We start from the raw sequence: 26,609 nt of genomic DNA, 5'->3' as shown, positions 1-26,609 counted from the left end.
CAGGCCTGGTTAACAGAAGTACATGAATATGCACAACAGGATGTCGTCATCATGTTGTTAGGTAACAAGGTGGGTACCCAGTTACAATTTGCTTTTATGTTATGTAACAAAATTTTAACAAAATGTCACACTGCCAGAATCCCAAATTGGTTTCATCATTTTCAAAAGAAAAATACATAAATGTTTTATTTAAATGCAAAGTTGATATGATTGGGCCATTAAAAGCAGTGAACCCACTGTGATCCACAGGTCAGAGGTCAATTGCATGCAAATGAACACCAGTCAGTGGAACAGCATTGTAAGAGTACCCTTTGGCTGGGGAAAAGGGAAGGGGCTGGTCTCAGGCAATGATATGGGTACTACAATTGGCCTCAGTGTCATTCAGCTAAGGAGGTGGGAAATCAACGAGAGTTCCTGATTTGCATTTAGAGACGTTCAATGGTGAGATGATTGGAGTCAGCTGTGATACCTTCCATGGCCAAATAGCCGAGACGCTCATTGTTATAGCCTACACTGAATGGTGACTTGGATGAGGAACTATGGTGAATACCCCAGGAACTGTGCTCTAAAATATTCAACCGGGGAAGGGGAAAAGGAAGAATAAGTGGAGAGTGAGAAAGGATCAGCATGAATTGTAAATATTGTTACGACCAAGGTTGGAGTAATGCACTGTTAATTCAGTCCCACTACCACACAGGTATCAAAAAAATATCAAAATATCAAAAAAAGTTTCCCACCTACCGAAGAATAACCAAATTAAACGCTTTATTATTCCCCCAGAATAAAGCACACCAAACCAGGTTTCTTTAAACAACTAGAACATTATTTATTAGAAAATAAGTAATAAGTCTTAACTACTAAAAGATAAATCCATATGTATGAAAAACTCCCTACTTCCTTAACCCTCTTGTATGCACACGCATACATTTAAAAAACGGTAAACCGGGGAAAAGGATTTTTTGGTTTACAACTGTTTCTTAGGAATAGAAGGAATAATAAAAATAATTGAGTTTATCACATTCTGGTAGGATGTTTTCAGTACGGTGAGGTGTCCAAGAGTCGAATAGTCGGATACCACGCAAAGTCTCTCCAGGCGAGGTTACTGAACAGTCTGTGATGGGCATTCAAGGCTATTTGTCTGCAGCAGGCATCTCACAGGTCTTTCAGCAAAGGGTGCAGCAACAGGTCTGCTTGGGTTTCGAAGCAGCAGTCTAGCAATAGAAGCTTTCTTGAGATTTCAGGATCTCCCAAAATACAGGAGGCAACAGGAACCACTCTGGATGCAGGGATTCTTCAGAGACCAGAGGCAACAAGAATTAGCCACCTTTTAAAAATAGGGTTTCTTCTCGAGAGATGTAGGATTCCTTTACAGAAAGAGGTAACACTTCTCTGGGTCTTCTTCTCTTGCTGCAGGCAGGTCAAAGCAAAGATTTTAAATACCTGCCCTTTGACAAACTCAGTGGCTTTTTAAAGGGTCCAAAGTGAAAAAAGCCTTCCTGAACATTGTTACGACCAGGTGAGAAAGAGGTCTAGAGTTCCCTTTCAGCCTTAACCTGGTCTTACTGTAACAGGCTTTTATTTTTAAACACACTGTGTGTTTAGTTCCCCCTTGGTGAATCCTTGCTCACTGCTTTCCAATTATAAAGTAAAGAAACCAGCACAAACAGGCTTTCTTAAGTTTAAAGAAGGAAGGTGAAATTTAATTAAAACTTAAACCTAAACTCTAATTCTGTTGACGCCTACGGATACACGACACGTTCACGCTAGCATGCATATGTGATACACACATGCAAATAGAGACAGAAAAGAGCAGAAGAAAAATAAAGTGGAAAGGTTTGAGGCAATATCTGAAAAGTTTTGTTATGGGTCTTTGAGCTCACTGTATATTCCTTGATTGTAGGTAGATCTTGCTTCTCATTGGGGCCCAGCATTCTTCTTAAACCTTGTCACTGTAGGAGATTTTCTCTCTTGGGGTTCATGTGTCTTCAATGGATTTTTGGAGTTCCATGAGAGAGATGGGAGCAGGCAGGAGGAGAGGAGGTCTGCTTCAGTCCAGGAGCAAAGAGCTTTCTGCCAGTTCAGACACTGTCTCTACAATTTAAAACTCCCCAAGTTGGCCAGCAGGGTGCTCATGTGACTGTCTGGTTTGAGTGGGTCTGTTCTGTGTATTGTATGGGAGCAGGGGATAGCTCCGTTGTCTTTCCAGCCAGGGGCCCGGCAATTCCTTGTAACAGGCCTTCTCTTCTTCCCAGCAACAATTTGAAGTTTAATGCCCATGTGACTAAATTAATGTGCCTCGTTCTTGGCAGATGGGGCCCTGCATGACACCTCCACACCCAGGGAAATGAAATGCGATTTGAAAAAAAGTTGAATTTCATTAAAAGGGTTGAGAGAAAATAAGAAACAAAAAACCATGCATTTCTCTCACTCATTTCCATTCATTCATAAATTCTAAAACTTACTAAAACTGTATTTTCTTGGTGCCAGTGCTGCTTTAATTGTCCCCTTTTTGGCATCTAAGTAAACATGTGGTTCTTTGGGGAAGTTTTTTTTTTCAGTTTGCCCATTGCCATGACTGCGTAGGGTTTAGGTTCCTGCTAAGGTCATTTTTTTTTTTCAGGAGAGTTAGTAGTGGGCGGGTCTATCCTGAACTCTCTTTCAGTGCTTTGCTGAGTCATGCAAAGGCTTTTGACTTCAGGGGCTGGGTGGTTCCCTTTTTCTCGGACTGTGTGGGAGGATTCTTTGTTAATCTCCCCTTTGTTCTCTGGGACACTCCTGCCTGCAGGTATTGGTGCAGACTCTACTGCATTCCCTGTGGCACTTTGACTAGGTGAGGCATTACCCTCACAGTTTCTGTGCCCCCGACAGGTCTTCCTTTGTCTCCGTAGGTTCCTGTAAATTCTGTTAGTAACTCTGGTGGGGTGCTTCTCGTGTCTGCATTTACACAGGAGGATGTGGGGTCTAACTTTTCCCATTTTCCGGTGTTGCCTGTCCGGGCAGTAGGGGTTTTCATCTGGGATTTCTCCCGGACTTCCTTTAACCTGCCCTCTTGGTCACTTTTTTCCCTTCCCTTTCTAAACCTTTGCCTGCCTGTGCCTGTCTGTCCCCTTTTGTTCTCAGCGGGGGTCCATTACCAGTTTACCAGCTCTCTGCTGGAGGGTTCTCCTAACACTGGTACAGGACTTAGGGGTGCAGGTTTCACAGTCGGTTGGGGTTTCCCCTCAACCTGGCACATGTGGCAACTCTTGCAGTACTCCACCACATACCACATCTTTGTGGAGTTTTGGCCAGTCAAACTGCTGTCTTTTGCGGGCTTTGGTCTTTCGTATATCGGCATGTACAGCCAGTGTAGTCTCATGGGCCCTTCTTAATATTTCTTTCCGGTACCTCTGCGGCACCACTAACTGGTGAACTACTGTCCACTCCTTGCTCTCAGGTCTGTGAGGAGAACTCCATTTCCTCATCAGTACCCCATTCTTTAAATAATAGCAATCAGGGACTCCCTCTGCTTCACTTTCAGATTGGGCAGCCTCTGCTAACTCTCACAATACTGGGTCAGCTCACTGAGTCTCATCGAGGGAAAATCCATTTCATTCATTCCCTTGGTCTCCTAACTTTCCAAAGAAAGTCTCAGTCAGGTTGACCTCACGGTCATCTGCCTGCAGTGCCAGTGCAGTCTCCTCTGGGGGAGCTGGTTTGATCATGGCCTGATCCACTACACATTCAGAGAAACTGCAGGGGTCCATCTTCCGCCACTGCCCTGTCTCTCCGAACTCCTGCGGTCTTTCTTTCAGTACCGGGGGGGCTACCACCTACCACCTTCACCCCCGCCAGATCATTACCTAGGAGCAGGTCAACCCCATCCACAGGCAAACTAGGGACAATCCCTATGGTCACCAGCCCCTGGTTGCACTCCAGGTGCACCCGATGTACAGGTACAGGCATACACTGCCCTCCAATACCATTCACCACCATTTTGGTGTTCACTGCACTCTCTGGGGGAAAGGTCAGGCCTTTTCCCAGTAAAAGGGATCTAGTGGCCCCTGTGTCCCTGAGAATTACTATGGGCTTGCTTGCCCCACTCGAGGCTTATGGAGTTACTTTCCCTTCAAACATGAAACCCTGCTAGCCCTCAGGAATCCTATTAAATGTTCCTGCACTTGCAGCCGTAAGCTTCCTGGGTCTCACTCTTACTGCAGTTAAAGCTTGTTCTGCTGTGCTTTGCTTCAGTGTCCCATCTTCACTGAGAGGGTGTGCCCTGATTAACCTTATCAGTTTTCCCTTTAGTTTCCAGCAATCAGCTTTTAAATGCTCTGCTTTATTCCAATGGAAGCACACAGCTCTCTGGGTCTCACTCTTGCTCACTGCACTTTCCTTTTTGGCTGGAGGAGGGCCCCTATGTCTCCTGCTCTCCTTTCTCTCCCAGGACTGCTTGGGCAAATATCATCTTCCCACCCTTTGTCCTTATCGGATTTGTGGGGGTGACAGGGAAAGGTTCTGCCCTGGGAAACCGACTTATTAATGAGAGCAAATTCATTGGCCAGAACAGCTGCTTGCAGGGCTCTCTGAACCCGCAGCTCCTCTACATGGGTCTTTATGGAGAGTGGGAGAGAGTTTTTAAACTCCTCTAACAGAACTACTTCCCTGAGATTCTCATAGCTGAGCTGTACTTTAAGGGCCCTCATCCACTGGTCAAAAGCCAGCTGCTTACTTCTTTCAAATTCTAGATAAGTTTGATTAGCTTGCTTCTTGAGGGTTCTAAACTTTTGGTAATAGGCTTTGGGTACTAATTCATATGCCCCCAGGATAGCATTTTTGGTCAGTTCATAATTTGATGAACTCTCATCTGGTAACAGAATAAACCTCATGGGCTTTTCCAGTTAGCTTGCTTTGTAGTAAAAGAGACCAGGTCTCGGCTGGCCATTTTAGCTGCCTTGCCAGTTTCTCAAAAGACACAAAATACGCATCCACACCTTCCTCATTGAATTTTGGAATTGGTTGAGCTCGTTTCAGCAATTTTGTACCCAGCCCTGAATTATGCTTAAATAAAAGCAAAATACTGCAGATGCTGGAAATCTGAAATAAAAACAAGAAATGCTGGAAATACTCAGCAGGTCAGACAGCATCTGTGGAGAGAGAAGCAGAGTTAACGTTTCAGGTCAGTGACCCTTCATCAGAACTGGCAAATATTAGAAATGTGAAAGGTTATAAGCAAGTAAAGCGGGAGTGGGGCAAGAGATAACAAAGGAGAAGATGTAGATAGGACAAGGTCACAGAATAGCTGACCAGAAGGTCATGGAGCAAAGGCAAACAATATGTTAATGGTGTGTTGAAAGACAAAGCATTAGTACAGATGGGGTGTTAACGGACTGAAAATTGAACAGCAGCAAGTACAAACATGAAAAAAAACACTGGGTAAGCAAACTGAACAAACTAAGATGAAATAAAATAAAATAAACACACAAAAAAAAAGAAAAAAGAAAAAAGAACTAAAAATAAAAGTCAATTGGGGGGCCTGTCATGCTCTGAAACTATTGAACTCAATGGCAGAGTCATACAGAGATACAGCACTGAAACAGGCCCTTCGGCCCACCAAGTCTATGCTGACCAAAAACCACCCATTTATACTAATCCTACATTAATCCCATATTCCCTACCACATCCCCACCATTCCCCTACCACCTACCTACACTACAGGCAATTTACAATGGCCAATTTACCTATCAACCTGCAAGTCTTTGTCTGTGGGAGGAAACCGGAGCACCCGGCGGAAACCCACGCAGTCACAGGAAGAACTTGCAAACTCTGCACAGGCAGTACCCAGAATTGAACCCGGGTCACTGGAGCTGTGAGGCTGCGGTGCTAACCACTGCGCTGCCGGCAATCTGGCAGGCTGTAGAGTGCCTAATCGGTAAATGAGATGCTGTTCCTCGAGCTTGCGTTGATGTTCACTGGAACACTGCAGCAATCCCAGGACAGAGATGTGAGCATGAGAGCACAGGGGAGTGTTGAAATGGCAAGCAAACGGAAGCTCGGGGTCATGCTATACCCTCTATACTCTATACCCTCTGACCTCCCCCTCTCTGATGCTTAATGTTCTGTACTCAGCAAAGGTCTCAGTTTTATCCCCTTACGTCCCCACCTCAATGAATTTCACACTCAGCATGACGTTGAGCTCTTCGTCCATCACCTCCGCCTCCGGGCTCACTTCTTTGACCAGGAGTCCTCCTCCCGACCAGCAGACCCATTCATCCGCCTCCAGCATTCTCCCTCTACCTGGACCCCTCTCACTGGCCTCTTACCCGCTCTTGATCTTTTCATTGAAAATTGTCGGTGAGACATTGGTCATCTCAATTTCTCTGCCCTCCTCACTCACTCTAACCTGTTCCCCTCTGAACTTGAGGCACTCCGTTCTCTCAGGTCTAACCCCGACATGGTAATCAAACCTGCAGACAAGGGTGGTGCTGTTGTTGTCTGGCGTACCGACCTCTTCCTTGTAGAGACTCAGCGCCAACTCTCAGACACTTCTTCTTACTTCCCCCTGGACCATGACCCCACCGCCGAACATCAAGCTACTGTCCACAGGACTGTCACTGACCTCATCTCCTCTGGAGATCTTCCTTCTACAGCTTCCAACCTCATAGTCCCGCAACCCCGGACAGCCCGCCTCTACCTCCTTCCCAAAATCCACAAACGGGACTGTCCCGGCAGACCCATTGTTTCAGCCTGTTCTGCCCCACTGAACTTATTTCTTCCTATTTTGACTCTATCTTTTCTCCGCTGGTCCAATGTCTTCCCACCTACATCCATGACTCTTCTGATGTCCTATGTCATTTTGACAATTTCCAGTTCCCTGGCCCTAACCGCCTCCTCTTCACTATGGATGTCCGATCTCTCTGCACCTTCATCCCCCACAAGGACGATTTGAGGGCTCTCCGCTTCTTCCTTGAACAGAGGCCCAACCAGTCCCCATCCACCACCACCCTCCTCCGCCTGGCTGAACTTGTTCTCACATTGAACAACTTCTCCTTCAACTCCACTCACTTCCTTCAAGTAAAAGGTGTTGCTATGGGTACCCACATCGGTCCTAGTTATGCCTGTCTTTTTGTGGGATATGTCGAGCATTCTTTGTTCCAGTCCTACTCAGACCCCCTCCTCCAACTCTTTTTCCGGTACATTGATGACTGTATCGGTGCCGTTTCCTGCTCCCGCCCCGAACTAGAAAACTTTATCAACTTTGCTTCTAATTTCCACCCTTCTCTCACCTTTACATGGTCCATCTCTGACACTTCCCTTCCCTTCCTCGGCTTCTCGGTCTCCTTCTCTGGGGATAGGTTGTCTACTAATATCCATTATAAACCCACCGACTCCCACAGCTACCTTGACTACACTTCTTCACACCTGTCTCCTGTAAGGACTCTATTCCATTCTCCCAGTTTCTCCGTCTCCGACGCATCTGCTCTGATGATGCTACCTTCCACAACAGCGCTTCTGATATGTCTTCCTTTTTCCTCAGCCGAGGAGTCCCCCCTACTGTGGTTGACAGGGCCCTCAACTGTGTCCGGCCCATTTCCTGCACCTCTACCTTCACCCCTTCCCCTCCCTCCCAGACCCACGACAGGATTCTCCTTGTCCTCACTTTCCACCCCATCAGCCTCCATATCCAAAGGATCATCCTCCGCCATTTCCGCCACCGCCAGCATGATGCCACTACCAAACTCATCTTCCCCTCCCTTCCTTTGGCAGCATTCCGAAGGGATCATTCCCTCCACGACACCATGGTCCACTCCTCCATTACCCCCACCACCTCGTCCCCTTCCCATGGCACCTTCCCCTGCAATTGCAGGAGGTGTAATACCTGCCCATTTACCTCCTCTCTCCTCACTACCCCAGGCCCCAAACACTCCTTTCAGGTGAAGCAGCGATTTACTTGTACTTCTTTCAATGTAGTATACTGTATTTGCTGCTCACAATGTGGTCTCCTCTACATTGGGGAGACCAAACGCAGACTGGGTGACGGCTTTGTGGAACACCTCCGCTCAGTCCGCAAGCATGACCCCGAGCTTCCGGTTGCTTGCCATTTCCACACTCCCCCCTGATCTCTGTCCTGGGATTGCTGCAGTGTTCCAGTGAACATCAACGCAAGCTCGAGGAACAGCATCTCATTTACCGATTAGGCACACTACAGCCTGCCGGACTGAACATTGAGTTCAATAATTTCAGAGAAGGACGGGCCCCCAATTTCACTTTTATTTTTAGTTTTTTTTTTTCCTTTTTATATATTTTTTTGTGTGTTTGTTTTATTTTATTTCATCTTAGTTTGTTCAGTTTTTCATGTTTGTACTTGCTGCTGTTCAATTTTCAGTCCGTTAACACCCTATCTGTACTAATGCTTTGTCTTTCAACACACCATTAATATATTGTTTGCCTTTGCTCCATGACCTTCTGGTCAGCTATTCTGTGGCCTTGTCCTGTCTACACCTTCTCCTTTGTTATCTCTTGCCCAACCCCCGCTTTACTTGCTTATAACCTTTTACATTTCTAATATTTGCCAGTTCTGAAGAAGGGTCACTGACCTGAAACGTTAACTCTGCTTCTCTCTCCACAGATGCTGCCAAACCTGCTGAGTATTTCCAGCATTTCTTGTTTTTATTCCCGAATTATGCTTCTCCATATTGGCTATGCTTTCACTGGGGTTACTCTGTCACCCCCCAGTTAACTCAAGCTTCTTCAGCTCTCTTTCTTCGCATTCTTTCCAGAATGTTCTTTCTCTCTCCTCTCTCGCTTGTTCCTTCTCCTGTCTTTCTCCCTCTCTTTCCTGCCTTTCATTTTCTTCACGTTCCTTCTGGAAGGTTCTTTCTTTCTCCCTCTCTCTTTTCTCAAATTCAAGTTTCCTCTGTTCCAATTGTATCTTTGCTAACAATACCCTGTCAGATTTTGCTTCTAACCCTGTTTCTGCCTCTTCAGATTCAAAGGACAACTGGTTGGCTACTAGCCTTAGGAGTTCAGACTTCCTAGCCTTGCCACATACACTGATCCCACACTGTTCCCCCATTCACTTAATGTTAGAGGTCTAGATGGAGCAGAATTTGTAAGGAGCATCCAGGAGGGTTTTCTAGAGCAGTATGTAAATAGTCCCACTCGGGAAGGGGCCATACTGGACCTGGTGTTGGGAAATGAGCCCGGCCAGGTGGTTGACGTTTCAGTAGGGGACTACTTTGGGAATAGTGATCACAATTCTGTAAGTTTTAGAATACTCATGGACAAAGACGAGAGTGGTCCTAAAGGAAGAGTGCTAAATTGGGGGAAGGCCAACTATACCAAAATTCGGCAGGAGCTGGGGAATGTAGATTGGGAGCAGCTGTTTGAAGGTAAATCCACTTTTGATATGTGGGAGGCTTTTAAAGAGAGGTTGATTGGCGTGCAGGAGAGACATGTTCCTGTGAAAATGAGGGGTAGAAATGGCAAGATTAGGGAACCATGGATGACAGGTGAAATTGTGAGACTAGCTAAGAGGAAAAAGGAAGCACACATAAGGTCTAGGCGGCTGAAGAAAGACGAAGCTTTGAAAGAATATCGGGATTGTAGGCGCAATCTGAAATGAGGAATTAAGAGGGCTAAAAGGGGTCATGAAATATCTTTAGCAAACAGGGTTAAGGAAAATCCCAAAGCCTTTTATTCATATATAAGGAGCAAGAGGGTAACTAGAGAAAGGATTGGCCCACTCAAGGACAAAGGAGGAAAGTTATGCGTGGAGTCAGAGAAAATGGGTGAGATTCTAAACGAGTACTTTGCATCGGTATTCACCGAGGAGAGGGACATGACGGATGTTGAGGTTAGGGACAGATGTTTGATTACTCTAGGTCAAGTCGGCATAAGGAGGGAGGAAGTGTTGGGTATTCTAAAAGGCATTAAGGTGGACAAGTCCCCAGGTCCGGATGGGATCTATCCCAGGTTAAAGTGGGAAGCGAGAGAGGAAATAGTTGGGGCCTTAACAGATATCTTTGCAACATCCTTAAACACGGGTGAGGTCCCGGAGGACTGGAGAATTGCTAATGTTGTCCCCTTGCTTAAGAAGGGTAGCAGGGAAAATCCAGGTAATTATAGACCGGTGAGCCTGACGTCAGTGGTAGGGAAGCTGCTGGAGAAGATACTGAGGGATAGGATCTATTCCCATCTGGAAGAAAATGGGCTTATCAGTGATAGGCAACATGGTTTTGTGCAGGGACGGTCATGTCTTACCAACTTAATAGAATTCTTTGAGGAAGTGACAAAGTTGATTGATGAGGGAAGGGCTGTAGATGTCATATACATGGACTTCAGTAAGGCGTTTGATAAGGTTCCCCATGGTAGGCTGATGGAGAAAGTGAAGGCGCATGGGGTCCAAGGTGTACTAGCTAGATGGATAAAGAACTGGCTGGGCAACAGGAGACAGAGAGTAGCAGTGGAAGGGAGTTTCTCAAAATGGAGACGTGTGACCAGTGGTGTTCCATAGGGATCCGTGCTGGGACCACTGTTGTTTGTGATATACATAAATGATTTGGAGGAAAGTATAGGTGGTCTGATTAGCAAGTTTGCAGACGACACTAAGATTGGTGGAGTAGCAGATAGTGAAGGGGACTGTCAGAGAATACAGCAGAATATAGATAGATTGGAGAGTTGGGCAGAGAAATGGCAGATGGAGTTCAATCAGGGCAAATGCGAGGTGATGCATTTTGGAAGATCCAATTCAAGAGTGAACTATACAGTAAATGGAAAAGTCCTGGGGGAAATTGATGTACAGAGAGATTTGGGTGTTCAGGTCCATTGTTCCCTGAAGGTGGCAACGCAGGTCAATAGAGTGGTCAAGAAGGCATACGGCATGCTTTCCTTCATCGGACGGGGTATTGAGTACAAGAGTTGGCAGGTCATGTTACAGTTGTATAGGACTTTGGTTCGGCCACATTTGGAATACTGCGTGCAGTTCTGGTCTCCACATTACCAAAAGGATGTAGATGCTTTGGAGAGGGTGCAGAGGAGGTTCACCAGGATGTTGCCTGGTATGGAGGGCGCTAGCTATGAAGAGAGGTTGAGCAGATTAGGATTATTTTCATTAGAAAGACGGAGGTTGAGGGGGGACCTGATTGAGGTGTACAAAATCATGAGAGGTATAGACAGGGTGGATAGCAAGAAGCTTTTTCCCAGAGTGGGGGATTCAATTACAAGGGGACACGAGTTCAAAGTGAAAGGGGAAATGTTTACGGGGGATATGCGTGGAAAGTTCTTTACGCAGAGGGTGCATGGAACGCATTACCAGCGGAGGTAGTAGACGCAGGCACGATAGCGTCTTTTAAGATGTATCTAGACAGATACATGAATGGGCAGGAAGTAAAGAGATACAGACCCTTAGAAAATAGGCGACAGGTTTAGATAGAGGATTTGGATCGGCGTAGGCTTGGAGGGCCGAAGGGCCTGTTCCTGTGCTGTAATTTTCTTTGTTCTCTTTATTCTTTGTTCAGCCATTTTCCTCAACTCCTCCATAGACTGTGCTTTTAACCTATCCCAAGTTATTTCACCCTGGCTTGGAGAGCTACTTGCTCCAGTTGCAGACATGTTAATATTTAATCACACACAACTACAAGAAAACCTGTATTAATCTCGCTCTTTTTTTACATTGGAACAATTTGGCTTCCCACTTCCAATATCTCTCATTTGTCTGTGGGTCAATTCCAGATGCTAGCACCCAAATTTCTGTTACGACCAGGTGAGAAAGAGGTCTAAGGTTCCCATTCAGCCTTAACCTGTTCTTACTGTCACAGGGTTTTATTTTTAAACACACCTGCAAAAAGAGACCGAAAAGAGCAGAAGAAAAATAAAGTGGAAAGATTTGAGGCAATATTTGAAGAGTTTTTGTTATGAGTCTTCGAGCTCACTGTTTATTCCTTGATTGTAGGTAGATCTTGCTTTTCATTGGGGCCCAGTATTCTTCTTAAGCCTTGTTCACTGTAGGAGATTTTTCTCTCATGGTGTTCATGTGTCTTCAGTTGCTTTTTGGAGTTCCATGAGGAAGAGATGGGAGCAGGCAGGAAGAGAGGAGGTCTGCTTCAGTCCAGAAGCAAAGAGCTTTCTGCCAATTCAAACACTGTCTCTACAATTTAAAACCCCCCAAGTTGGCCAGCAGGGTGGTCATGTGACCGACTGGTTTGACCAGGTCTGTTCTGTGTATTTTATGGGAGCAGAGGATAGCTCCTTTGTTCCGATATTGTCTTCTAATATGCAAAAATATCCTTCAGCCCAGGGGCCGGGCAATTCCTTGTAACAGGCCTTCCCCTCTTCCCAGCAACAATTTGAAATGTAATGTCCATGTGGCGAAATTAATGTGCTTCATTCTTGGCAGGTGGGGGCCTGCATGACAATCTGGGCACATGTCCAGACACAGTGTCTCTTGTCCATCAAAAAAATCTACTCTGAGGAAGGCCAAACCCCTGTGGTTTCCTTGAAATTGCCTGATTTCCTTTGTAAAAGTTCAACTTCCATTCAAAGCACCCATAAAGTTCAACTTTTGTTATGAACCTCCTTTCACAACATTGCAGGAATTCCAACTATTTGCAGGTATCTTCCACTGACCAAGAATCCTTTTCTCAGTTTTTAAAACACACAGAATTCTAAGTTCTGAGTGCAAATAAACAAAACCTTTGTAACAATATACACATGAAATAACCATTTGAACTCCACAGGAGAATGAAGGACAATGTTACACAGCGTAATGTCAGAAATCCAGTTTATTGGGTTGATTGTCCAAGTGCTGTCCATGTAATCATACACCGAATAAAGCAGGGCAGAATACCACCCAAAGCTGAGGAATATCCTGTGAAGTCTTTATCGGACAGTCATGTCTATTCTAACTCTATTCTGACAATGTTTTCACATGTCAATGTATGCTTGTCCCTTGTTTTCCAAACTTCAAAGTGTTTATGCACAAGTTCCAACCCTTCAGTGTGTCTCTCTGTCCATTTCCATTCCCTCGGTTTGTGTTAATCCCTCCATCTACCACTCATTCTGTTTTTCCCTCCATCTACCATTCATACTGCCCCCAATCTACCATTCATAGTGTTTTTCCAACCATCTACCATTCATACTGCCATCCATCTATCATTCATAGTGTCTGTCCCTCCATCTACCATTGATAGTGTTTTTCCCTCCATCTACCATTCATAATGTCTGTCTCTCCATCTACCATTAATACTGTCTGCCCCTCCATCTACCATTCATACTGTCTGCCCCTCCATCTACCATTCATAATGTCTGTCTCTCCATCTACCATTAATAGTGTCTGTCCCTCCATCTACCATTAATAGTGTTTGTCCCTCCATCTACCAGTCATAGTGTCTGTCCCTCCATCTACCATTCATAATGTCTGCCCCTCCATCTACCATTCATAGTGTCTGTCCCTCCATCTACCATTCATAATGTCTGCCCCTCCATCTACCATTCATAATGTCTGTCCCTCCATCTACCATTCATAGTGTCTGTCCCTCCATCTACCATTCATACTGTCTGTCCCTCCATCTACCATTCATAGTGTCTGTCCCTCCATCTACCATTCATAATGTCTGTCCCTCCATCTACCATTAATAGTATCTGTCCCTCCATCTACCATTCATAGTGTCTGCCCCTCCATCTACCAGTCATAGTGTCTGCCCCTCCATCTACCATTCATAGTGTCTGTCCCTCCATCTACCATTCATACTGTCTGCCCCTCCATCTACCATTCATAATGTCTGTCCCTCCATCTACCATTCATAGTGTCTGTCCCTCCATCTACCATTCATACTGTCTGCCCCTCCATCTACCATTCATAGTGTCTGTCCCTCCATCTACCATTCATACTGTCTGCCCCTCCATCTACCATTCATAGTGTCTGTCCCTCCATCTACCATTCATAGTGTCTGTCCCTCCATCTACCATTCATACTGTCTGCCCCTCCATCTACCATTCATAATGTCTGTCCCTCCATCTACCATTCATAGTGTCTGTCCCTCCATCTACCATTCATAGTGTCTGCCCCTCCATCTACCATTCATAGTGTCTGTCCCTCCATCTACCATTCATAGTGTCTGTCCCTCCATCTACCATTCATACTGTCTGTCCCTCCATCTACCATTCATACTGTCTGTCCCTCCATCTACCATTAATAGTATCTGCCCCTCCATCTACCATTAATAGTGTCTGTCCCTCCATCTACCATTCATACTGTCTGTCCCTCCATCTACCATTAATAGTATCTGTCCCTCCATCTACCATTCATACTGTCTGTCCCTCCATCTACCATTAATAGTGTCTGTCCCTCCATCTACCATTCATACTGTCTGTCCCTCCATCTACCATTAATAGTATCTGTCCCTCCATCTACCATTCATAGTGTCTGTCCCTCCATCTACCATTCATAGTGTCTGTCCCTCAATCTAACATTCATAGTGTTTGTCCCTCCATCTACCATTCATAGTGTCTGTCCCTCCATCTAACATTCATACTGTCTGTCCCTCCATCTACCATTCATCGTGTCTGTCCCTCCATCTACCATTCATAGTGTCTGTCCCTCAATCTAACATTCATAGTGTTTGTCCCTCCATCTACCATTCATAGTGTCTGTCCCTCAATCTAACATTCATAGTGTTTGTCCCTCCATCTACCATTCATCATGTCTGTCCCTCCATCTAACATTCATAGTGTCTGTCCCTCCATCTACCATTCATAGTGTCTGTCCCTCCATCTAACATTCATAATGTCTGCCCCTCCATCTGCCATTCATAGTGTTTGTCCCTCCATCTACCATCCATCGTGTCTGCCCCTCCATCTACCATTCATACTGTCTGTCCCTCCATCTGCCATTCATAGTGTTTGTCCCTCCATCTACCATCCATCGTGTCTGCCCCTCCATCTACCATTCATACTGTCTGTCCCTCCATCTACCATTCATAGTGTCTGTCCCTCCATCTGCTATTCATAGTGTTTGTCCCTCCATCTACCATTCATAGTGTCTGTCCCTCCATCTAACATTCATACTGTCTGTCCCTCCATCTACCATTCATAGTGTTTGTCCCTCCATCTGCCATTCATAGTGTCTGTCCCTCCATCTACCATTCATAGTGTCTGTCCCTCCATCTAACATTCATACTGTCTGTCCCTCCATCTACCATTCATAGTGTTTGTCCCTCCATCTACCATTCATCGTGTCTGTCCCTCCATCTAACATTCATAGTGTCTGCCCCTCCATCTATCATTCATAGTGTCTGTCCCTCCATCTACCATTCATAGTGTCTGTCCCTCCATCTAACATTCATACTGTCTGTCCCTCCATCTACCATTCATAGTGTCTGTCCCTCCATCTGCTATTCACAGTGTTTGTCCCTCCATCTACCATTCATAATGTCTGTCCCTCCATCTACCATTCATACTGTCTGTCCCTCCATCTGCCATTCATAGTGTCTGTCCCTCCATCTGCTATTCACAGTGTTTGTCCCTCCATCTACCATTAATAGTATCTGTCCCTCAATCTAACATTCATACTGTCTGTCCCTCAATCTACCATTCATAGTGTCTGTCCCTCCATCTAACATTCATACTGTCTGTCCCTCCATCTGCTATTCACAGTGTTTGTCCCTCCATCTACCATCCATCGTGTCTGCCCCTCCATCTACCATTCATACTGTCTGTCCCTCCATCTGCCATTCATAGTGTCTGTCCCTCCATCTACCATCCATCGTGTCTGCCCCTCCATCTACCATTCATACTGTCTGTCCCTCCATCTGCCATTCATAGTGTCTGTCCCTCCATCTGCTATTCACAGTGTTTGTCCCTCCATCTACCATTAATAGTATCTGTCCCTCAATCTAACATTCATACTGTCTGTCCCTCAATCTAACATTCATACTGTCTGTCCCTCCATCTGCCATTCATAGTGTCTGCCCCTCCATCTACCATTCATAGTGTCTGTCCCTCCATCTACCATTCATAATGTCTGTCCCTCCATCTACCATTCATAGTGTCTGTCCCTCCATCTAACATTCATACTGTCTGCCCCTCCATCTACCATTCATAGTGTCTGTCCCTCCATCTGCTATTCACAGTGTTTGTCCCTCCATCTACCATTAATAGTATCTGTCCCTCAATCTAACATTCATACTGTCTGTCCCTCAATCTAACATTCATACTGTCTGTCCCTCCATCTGCCATTCATAGTGTCTGTCCCTCCATCTACCATTCATACTGTCTGCCCCTCCATCTACCATTCATACTGTCTGTCCCTCCATCTGCCATTCATAGTGTCTGTCCCTCCATCTGCTATTCACAGTGTTTGTCCCTCCATCTACCATTAATAGTATCTGTCCCTCAATCTAACATTCATACTGTCTGTCCCTCAATCTAACATTCATACTGTCTGTCCCTCCATCTGCCATTCATAGTGTCTGCCCCTCCATCTACCATTCATAGTGTCTGTCCCTCCATCTACCATTCATAATGTCTGTCCCTCCATCTAACATTCATACTGTCTGTCCCTCAATCTAACATTCATACTGTCTGTCCCTCCATCTGCCATTCATAGTGTCTGTCCCTCCATCTAACATTCATACTGTCTGTCCCTCCATCTACCATTCATAATGTCTGTCCCTCCATCTACCATTCATAGTGTCTGTCCCTCCATCTGCTATTCACAGTGTTTGTCCCTCCATCTACCATTCATAGTGTCTGCCCCTCCATCTACCATTCACAGTGTTTGTCCCTCCATCTACCATTCATAGTGTCTGTCCCTCCATCTAACATTCATACTGTCTGTCCCTCCATCTCCCATTCATTCTGCCCTCCATCTACCATTCATAGCGTCTGTCCCTCCATCTACCATTCATAGTGTCTGCTCCTCCATCTGCCATTCACAGTGTTTGTCCCTCCATCTACCATTCATAATGTCTGTCCCTCCATCTGCCATTCACACTGTTTGTCCCTCCATCTACCATTCATAGTGTCTGCCCCTCCATCTACCATTCATACTGTCTGTCCTTCCATCTTCCATTCATAGTGTCTGCCCCTCCATCTGCCATTCACAGTGTTTGTCCCTCCATCTACCATTCATAATGTCTGTCCCTCCATCTGCCATTCACAGTGTTTGTCCCTCCATCTACCATTCATAGCGTCTGTCCCTCCATCTACCATTCATAGTGTCTGTCTCTCCATCTACCATTCATACTGTCTGTCCTTCCATCTTCCATTCATAGTGTCTGCCCCTCCATCTCCAGTCCTCCAGGACAAACATTTGTGATTGAATAATCTGATAAATTTGCAGTGGTCATCACTATCCTGGGAATAATGTAGTCCCTATGGAGATTCATTGGGTGGTATCTAGTTGGAAATTTCATTTATCTTATCTATTTAAAATCATATAAAATAATATACAGAAATCTCTCCATTTTGCCATATGTATATCCCTTCATCTCGATTCCCCAGTGTTTTGACCCTCCATGTTCTTTATTCTTTATCTTTGCTTTGACCCAGTATAACCTTTCAATCATGCTTGACCGTCACATCACTCTTGTGCTTCCCAACCTGAGTCGACAATTGTGCCCAAAGAACATGTCCTGTTGAAATACCCATTGTCCAGCTACATTGGTCTGTTTTATTGTTGCAGGCCGACATAACCAGTGAGAGAGCCATCAAGAGAGAAGAAGGAGAGAAACTTGCCAGGGTAAGCTGAAAGCATCCCTACCCATTGACATGCAATCCTGACCACACAACTCATTTTCCACAATGTTAAATTTACAAGTGTCAGCAATAGTTCAGTTAGTTGCACTTTTACCTCTTAGAAGGTCGTGGGTTCAAGTCTCACTCCAAGCCTTGAGTAACAAAATCAAGGCAGATACTCCAGTGCCTTTCAAGGGAGCGCTGCACTGTCAGAGGTGCTGTCTTTCAGATGAGATGACTGAGGCCCCGTCTGCCTTCTTAGGAATGTAAAAGATCTCATAGCACTATCTGAAGAAACACAGAGGAATTCTCCCTGTTGGCCTGGCCAGCATTTATGTCTCAAGCAACATTATCTGGTCATTATCACATTGTTGTTTGTGGGACCTTGCTTTGCAAACATGAGCTGCCACGTTTCTTACATTACAACAGTGACTACACTTCAAAAGTAGCTCATTGGCTGTGGATTCAAGTTTCAAAATCACAAATGTGCCCCACCATTAGGAGGTTTGCACACTGCTCATGAGTTCCTGTTGTGCACCATTGTGGGTGAGCTTGTCTAGCATGGTGCAGTGGTAAAATCAGCCTCTATCTAAGCTTCCCTTACATCGCACTCATTGTCATGTATTCTGTCCTTTCAGAGACAGCAGATATCTGCACCAGTGAGTGATACACCGTGACATCTGCACAGGAGTGTGTAAGATGTTATTAACCTGTCTGTGACTGACCCTGTGTTAATAACATGCCTGTCTCTGACCCACAGGAGTATGGAGTTCCTTTCATAGAGACCAGTGCCAAAACTGGCATCAATGTAGAACTGGCATTCCTGGCTGTGGCTAAGTAAGTTTTTATTTGATTTGGGGATGTGGGTGACACTGCCAAGACAGTATTCATGTCAAACCATAGTTGGTCTGAGGGCAGTCAACTTCTGGACGAAGGGTAGTCGGCTTCAAGGCCTGCTACCTGACCCGAACCTGACGGGACCCGACGACATGTGTCGGGTTCAGGTCGGGCCGCACTTCCGGGTCCAGCATTCGGGCTCGGGTCAGGTCGGATCGGACACTCTCTATCACCTCAGGTAAGTGACTTCAATGTTAATTTACTTTTTGGGCTTTAAAGGCGGTTTTGTTACAGTTATTTTAAGCTTGTGCAGGTAAGGCACAAAGTGAAAAATGGAAGGTAGGTTAACTGATGGTCGGGTCAGGTCGGGCGTGGGAAAAAAATGGAAGGACTCGGGCTGGGTCGGGCTCAGGGTCGGATGGGGTTCTGTCGAGCTCGGGTCGGGTCTCATTTGCAGACCTGAGCAGGCCTTGAAGTGAAGGACAACCAGTTGAGTTATAAAGACAATCCAGCAGCTTTTTGTGAACATTTTTCGGGTGTCAGTGCACAAATTGCCAGATGCACTGAATTCCATTTCACAGGGATTTGAATGCAAGGCATCAAGATTCCTAGTTCAGTTCCATAACCACTACAACACCTTAAACTCTACTGTCACGTCAAGCTCTGCAAGAAAATGGTTATATTCAAATTCTATTCAAACCCTGACTCCATTCCCACTCCTTGTCATTATCCAGTGGCTACTGCTAAAAGGTTTTCTGATGTGGACAGAATCTGGCTCAGTTACAATGCCTGGCTCTGTCAGGTGATTTGCTCTGCTCGCACTGTCTGGCCTTGTCACATCTCAGGCTCAAGAATCACACTTGAAGTTACAGAATTAACTTTGACAAAGATTTGACAAACTTTAATAAAGAATTCTATTCACTACTGCAGCATTTGCCTACCTGACCTTACAACAACTCCCAGGTCAGGTGTTTTCCCCAAAACACTGAGTTACTTTCAGTTTCACTTCCAAGAACCAAATAGTCTCTAATGCTTAAACCCACACATACAATCATAACAGGTCTCACAGTACACAAATGGGCCAATGGGTGAGGAAGGGGTGTGCCAAGAAAACTGTATCCCAGAAGCAGGTAGAAGCTTCAATGGGAGGTGCGTGGAATTGGCAATAAACAGACCCCATTTACCTGTACAGTAATGAACTTCCTCTCTCATTCCAGGGAACTGAAACACAGATCTGTCAATCAACCCAACGAGCCCAAATTCCGAATTCATGAATATATCGAATCTCAGAGGGAAAAGTCCAGTTGTTGTGGATTTGAATGAGGGGCTGATCTGATTGGAGGACTCAGGGTGCAGAGCAGCAATCAGCTTCACTGATTGGATGTGAATGGGTGGTGAAACATGCACTATTTGTAAATTGGCATTCACTCAGCTGTAGTGTAACTGTCCCGGATCTATCCCATGCCTGTACCCATTCCCATCTCATATTAAAACCTGTCCTATACCAGTACTGTTCCCATACCTGTAGCTGTCCATATCCACCCTGTACCTATACCCCTCCCATACCTATCCCCATCCAGTATCCACCCAGTACCTATATCCAATCTGTATCCATCCCATACCCATTTCATACCCATCCAATACTCTCACCACTCCTGTACAAATCATATACCCATACCTGACCCTTACCTGTACCCATCCTGTCCCCATACCCAACCCTTCCCCATCCCTGCATCCATACCCATACCTGTCCTGTGCCCATCCTAGACTATACCCATCCCACACCCATATCTATCCCGTACCATTTCCCTAACTCATCCCATACCCCATCCCCTACCCATTGCCTGTTTCATAACCTTCCCTTTACCTGTCCTTTCCCATGTCCATTCTTTGTAATGTGACATCTGCAACATGAAACATGATCTCACTCTTCTGCTGTTTTGAAATATGTTTCTCTTCTGATCAGCGATATTAGCGAGATGTCTGCACCTTCCCTGTGACTTTAAGAGGCCCCATGTAACGTGGGTTGATGAGACACTCCAGCCTTCCAGACTGTAAGTCTTGCTGGTGGTGACCATGGATCTTAATGGTCCAGCATGTCAATTCCTTCAACTAGAGTCATTACACCAAACTCCTCTTTAATTGGTACAGATTCTTTTTCCCTTTCTGTTGTCTTTTGTCACATCCCTTCAGGTAAGCAGCTGGGTGCACCCCATAGCTGTAGTCCCCATGGTTACCTTCCCTTCCCAGTCAAAATACTGGTCAATGCATCTTAGATCCATTCTACCACCCCTACTGTCCCCAACATTGCCCCCCAACATTGCCCCCAACGCTACCCCCACATCCACCCCCACTACCCCCCACATCCACCCCCACTGCCCCCCACATCCACCCCCACATCCCCCCACATCCACCCCCACTACCCCCCACATCCACTCCCACTGCCCCCCACATCCACCCCCACTGCCCCCCACTACCCCCCACATCCACCCCCACACCTACACCCAACCCCCCCACATCCACCCCCAACCCCCAACATCACCCCCACATCCACACCCAACCCCCCCCATAGCCCTCCCACACCACCCCGACTACCCCCACATCCACTCCAACCCATAGCACCACACCATTGTCCCCACATCCACACCCAACCCCCCACCACCCCCCCATACTGCCCACACATCCACCCCCACCCACCCCCCCACACCACCCCACTACCCCCATATCCACAGCTAACCCCCCACACCACCCCCACTGCCCACTAATCTACATCCACCCCTAGCCCCCGTACCACACACTGACCCCACAATCCACACCATCCCACCCCCACCACTAAATGGCGGCACAGGCTCAAGGGGCTAAATGGCTTCCTTCTGTTCCTATGTAATCTGACAGTGAAAGTCCAATTTTCATCTGCTGTCCATTTCAGGTTTGTACATAGCACACGTGGACCCCTTTCTCACAGACACAGCCAGAATTGACTAGCAGGTTTCTCACCTAAAGCAGATGTATAGTAGTTTGATTAACAGACTTCCTCTCCTCCCCACTCCATATAAATGGAGTATTCCTTGATGTGTGCAGACTACAGACCCTGCTCATTTAACCATCCTGCCTCCCTCTTACCCACCCCGGACCCACACCCCAAACAAGTGTTCAATGTTTTTGAAGACTGTGCAGGGATCAATGAGCTGGATGTGCTGTGACATGTCACCTCCTCACCATGGTAACAGTTCAGCTGCCATCTTGCTCTGTTCTCCCGCCATGCTACGCTGTATGTTTCTGTCTTTAAGCATGATTTTAAATAAAGTCGCATCTCTTTGGTTATTGGGGGCTCAGTTCAGCTGATAGACATTTTACACATATCTCGAGACGTACAGCTTTTTAATTCCCAGATGAAATTGTTGTATATAAAAACATGTTTGCTTTGTATTGGGTCATGAGATTACTGTTTTGATGTTTAAATGGGAATGTTATTTGTTTTACTGAAAGTTTCTTCAGTCCTGTAGCTTTTGAAAAAAAAATAACTGTGCCTATGACAGGAAGTGATGCAACAGAATTTCCTGGAAAGTGACCTTTGACTTATTCATGCCGGAAGTGGAGGTGTCCCTCACCATAGCAACGCTAACCCATTCTTGGCATCTCCACCACAGTGTCACATAAGAGCTCATCTACATGAAGTGCCATGTTTTAATCTGCCCCGCACCCCACCATTAATCCTGCTGCTTGTGCAAATGTCCCTGACCTCGGGGATTCTACAAGGGTGTTTCATGAGATCTTGTGCCACAGTATTATTTTAGAAGCCTAGTTCCACAGCAAACTCAAAATAGAGTAGGAGGTAATTTTCAAAATTACAAAGAGTTTTGATAGAGTAAATAAAGAGAACCTGCTTCCAGTGATCAGTAACCAGAGGACACAGATTGAAGATAATTAACAAAAGACAAGGACAGGAGATTAGAATGTTTTGATGTAGCGAGTTGTGATGATCTGGAATGCACTGTCGGTGGAAGCAGGTTCAATAATAACTTTCAAAAGTGAATTGAATAAATACTTGAAGGGGCAACATTTGCTGGGCTACGGGGAAAGAGCAAGGGTGTGGGACTAATTGGATAGCACAGGCATGATGGGTTGAATGGCCTCCATCTGTGCTGTATGATTCTATTCTAGAAGATAAATCAGGAAGGAGTAGTTAGCTGGCACCAAGCTTGGGATGTGTAAGTACACAGTTTGTAAGGGATCGCTGAGGTTTTGGGATGAGGTGGAGGGGGCAGAGTGAGGATTTCCACAGGCCTGAGTTTATGGGAAAGAATGCATTAATGTAGGAGACAGTGCAATGAATATCTGCCCCCTATCTCAGCTGGCTTGCTGCTGTATCCTCTCCATAAATAACGTCTTACCTCCACACTGGACAATTCCAACGCTCTTCTATCCAGCCTCCCATCTTGCACCCTCCGTAAACATGAAGACAGCCCAAAACTCTGCTGCCCGTATCCAAACTTGCACCAAGTCCCGTTCACCCACTCTGCTTGCTGAGCTATGCTAGCTCACTGCCTCGATTTTAAAATTCTCATCCAAATCCCTCCCAAGCTTTGCAATCTCCTTCAACCCTCCAAGATATCTGCTCTCTTCTGATCCTGGCCTCTTGAGGGTCCCCAATTTTAATTGCTGCACCATTGGTAGCCATGCCTTCAGTTGCTAAGGCCCTAATCTTTGGAATTCCCTCCTTCAAGTCGCCCCTTATAACTTACCTCTTTGATGAAGATTTTGGTCACCTGTCCTACTATCCCTTTATGTGGCTCTATGTCAAATCTTGTCTGATAACACTCCTGTGAAGCACCGTGAGCCATTTGATTGCGTTAAAGGCGCTATTTAAACAGAAATTATTGTTGTTATCGTCGGGGAGGAGGGCCAGCATGTGGGATGGTCCATTTAACATCAGGAAGAGAAAGAGAGGAATCATGGAAGAATATACAAGAACTCACGCCAGACTGAAAGGTGGGAGGTGACAGTTGAGAGGATGGCCCCAGTCATGAAGCTTTGTCTTGTATCCTGTGCTGGGTTTGAGAAGTTCAACAGAAACAGAAGAAAGCTTGAGATAACAAGTTAAATGTTTAGTCAGGAGATGATAATTGAGGGTGACTGAATCAAGAGAAATGCTGTACCTGTGTTTGATGGGACAGTGTAGTGGAAGCTTTACTCTGTACCTAACCTGTGCTGTACCTGCCCTGGGAGTATGGAATCTAACATCATCATTAAAAAGCACAAGGAACCATTGTCAGAAAGAGCCCGTGATGCTACAGACCTGGTTTAAGTTAGAGGTGGAACCTGTTCTGAGGTCTCAAGGACTGCTGAGTATTGAGGCAGGTGATAGGAAAGGGTTGTGTTGGAGAATGGTCAGGCTGTGTTGACACTCACTACCCAGGCTCAAACAAAGGGTCATACCCCACGAAGCTGTACTCCAATGGGGGTCAGTGCCTACAGGGGATGAGCAAGAAGTTTTTCAAGAAGCTACTTATCAATCTGTGCATGAAATCCCCTGCATCACTCAATTTCGCCCCCCCCCCACCCCCCACCTTGATCAATCCCTGTCACTCAATTCCCTGTCTCTCGAAGCCCCTTTGTCCCTCAATCCCCTCCATCACACACATTGTGGCGGTGGGTTTTCCGAAACTGCTCTCTCACTGTGGGCCTCTCCAGGAGGATGGGTTGGAGAATCCCACCTGGGGTCAGCAGTATGCTTTCCAGGTGCTCCCTGTTCTCCAGTGGACACTGCAGATTGAGCAAGCTGACCTTAATGCCCGATTCTCTGACCTTCCCTTCCTACAAGCAAGGCCTGCACGCTGGGATACACAATTGAAATACCAATGGGATAATGTGGTTCGAGGGGATGCCCCTGTGTCATTGGGAGATTCCAGCAGCACAGAATGAGAAGATTCCAGCCATCTTGGTTCCTCCACACCTGCCGTCAGTCCTCTGGTTGTACTGGTCAGACCTTTACAGATCTAGATCTTAAACTACACGACCATTGACAATTAGTGCCTTGAAAGCCAGAAATGTCTGGCAGTGGTTCTGGGAGATTGAAGATGTCATCAGTAACCAGCAACCTTTCTTTCAACAGCTTGGCTCAGTGGGTAGATCTCTTGTCTCTGGGGTAGAAGGTTGTGGGTTCAAACCTCACTCCAGGAACTTGAGTACGTAAACCAGGCTGACACTGTAGTGCAGTACTGAGAGAGTGCTGCACAATTGGAGGTGCTGTCTTTCAGACGAGACATTAAACCATGGCCACCTCTGCCCTCTCAGATGGGTGTAAAAGATCCCATGGCGTTATTTTGAAAAAGAGCAGGAAAATTCTCCCCAGTGTTCGATCCAACATTTATCCCTCTGCCAATAGCGTGAATCCAGATTATCTGGTCATTTGGAGTTTATGGGATCTTGCTGTGACTGTATTGGTTGTCAAGGGCTTTGCAATATCCAGTGAAAGCTGAAACCTTAAGAAAATACTTATTGATCCAAAGCCATCTAGAAAGTTCTTTATTGTAGGAACCGCCATGAGTCGCTCCTCCTTGCCCCTCCCTTGGAAACTAACCAATGCTACCTTTAACATAAAAACAATATTTTCACTGGCTCTAAACCAATCATTGGTTTATGGCTTGAAGGTCAGAAATTCTCAGTGAACCTTTTCTGTGGAACTGTGCTTTGTAGAGTAGATGTGGGGGAGGGATTGAGGAGATCAGATTATCCAAGTTGACAGTCATGTATGTATTGTAACAGGGAGCTCCCTGCGATGCTAGAAACTTCCATGCGGAGCTTGACTTTGTTTCCAGGCTCCTTCCTGTGTGGGAAAGGGCACTGCAACTATGTGAGGCACACAAGATTAGTTCAGGCCCAACTGTTAAGCATGTATGGGTAGCACAGTGCCAGGCTGTGCTGGGTGCTGAATGCCACCCCATGCACGGGCCGCTGTCCTCCGAGTGTTGCGAATGTAAGATGGCTGCCTGCCAATGCACGCCCCTCCCCACGGCGAGAGTATTTGTATTTCCATTCCGGTGCTTTCTCTTCTTTCTGCTCGGCTGCGTCATGCTGACTTTTAATGAATAAATTGATGTGTTTGCCACACCATGACTTGCTGTTTCTCTGCCCAACACTTTCAAATGGCACCAGTTAAGACTGCACAGGTGAGTCAGGGGACACCACAGGGCTTGTGGGGGAAGGGGGAATATATCAGCTGGGAATCCCAGCCTCAATCACTATCCAAGTGGGAACATATATGCGCACAAAGGGCAAGGACAGAGATCGCAAATCAGTAATCAGTTGTGAAGCCCCCACCCCCGTGATCGAACGGCTTGCTGGTGCTCGCCCTCTGTGTGCGCTGGTGGAATAATCTGGCCATTTGGGCGAGGTACCAGAAAGATGGCTGTGCCTTTGGAACTGGAACCTAGCGGGAGTCAGCACCATTGGGAGAACGGGGGTGGGGGTGTGAACTGGCTAACAAGAGAGACAGAGAGAGGGAGACAGATTGCACGTAGAGCCCGTGTCCCAGAACTGGGGTTTGGGCAGTCAGCCCCGATTGCCGAGACTGAGCTGGATGCTAACTCAATGAAAGAGGATGAGGAGGAGAGGCAGGTGCACCACAAGATTGAATGTCTCACAGACACCATCCTGGCTCACAAATGATGAATGCCACTTGGTGGAGGAACAACATTGTACCTAAGGATAGTGAGTAACTACTCTAGCACCTAAAGCCCCTGAGCAGTGATGTAATTGAGATGTTTAAGATGATTTGGGCGGCAGAGTGGCGCAGTGGTTAGCACCGCAGCCTCACAGCTCCAGCGACCCGGGTTCAATTCCGGGTACTGCCTGTGTGGAGTTTGCAAGTTCTCCCTGTGTCTGCGTGGGTTTCCTCTGGGTGCTCCGGTTTCCTCCCACAGCCAAAGACTTGTAGATTGGTAGGTAAATTGGCCATTATAAATTGCCCCTAGTATAGGTAGGTGGTAGGGAAATATAGGGACAGGTGGGGATGTGGTAGGAATATGGGATTAGTGTAGGATTAGTATAAATAG

The 26,609-nt window shown here is 46.1% G+C and overlaps 1 protein-coding gene across 2 annotated transcripts in view; it reads left to right on the top strand.

Annotated features, from left to right (window-relative positions):
* Window positions 1-25,663, top strand: part of LOC137384203 (ras-related protein Rab-37-like) — a 277,885-nt gene extending 252,222 nt beyond the window's left edge. For both annotated transcript variants that reach the window (XM_068057862.1, XM_068057861.1), the window contains exons 6-9: window positions 4-69; window positions 17,663-17,719; window positions 18,476-18,552; window positions 19,770-25,663. In XM_068057862.1, the coding sequence (XP_067913963.1) occupies window positions 4-69; window positions 17,663-17,719; window positions 18,476-18,552; window positions 19,770-19,875 (306 nt within the window). In that variant the 3' untranslated portion in view covers window positions 19,876-25,663. The remainder of the gene's footprint in view (window positions 1-3; window positions 70-17,662; window positions 17,720-18,475; window positions 18,553-19,769) is intronic.
* Window positions 25,664-26,609: the final 946 nt, after the last annotated feature.

The sequence above is a fragment of the Heterodontus francisci genome, chromosome 26, assembly GCF_036365525.1.
Source record: "Heterodontus francisci isolate sHetFra1 chromosome 26, sHetFra1.hap1, whole genome shotgun sequence".
Taxonomy (NCBI): domain Eukaryota; kingdom Metazoa; phylum Chordata; class Chondrichthyes; order Heterodontiformes; family Heterodontidae; genus Heterodontus; species Heterodontus francisci.
The sequence above is the reverse complement of the archived record's forward strand: the minus strand, read 5'-3'. Positions and strand labels throughout refer to the sequence as shown.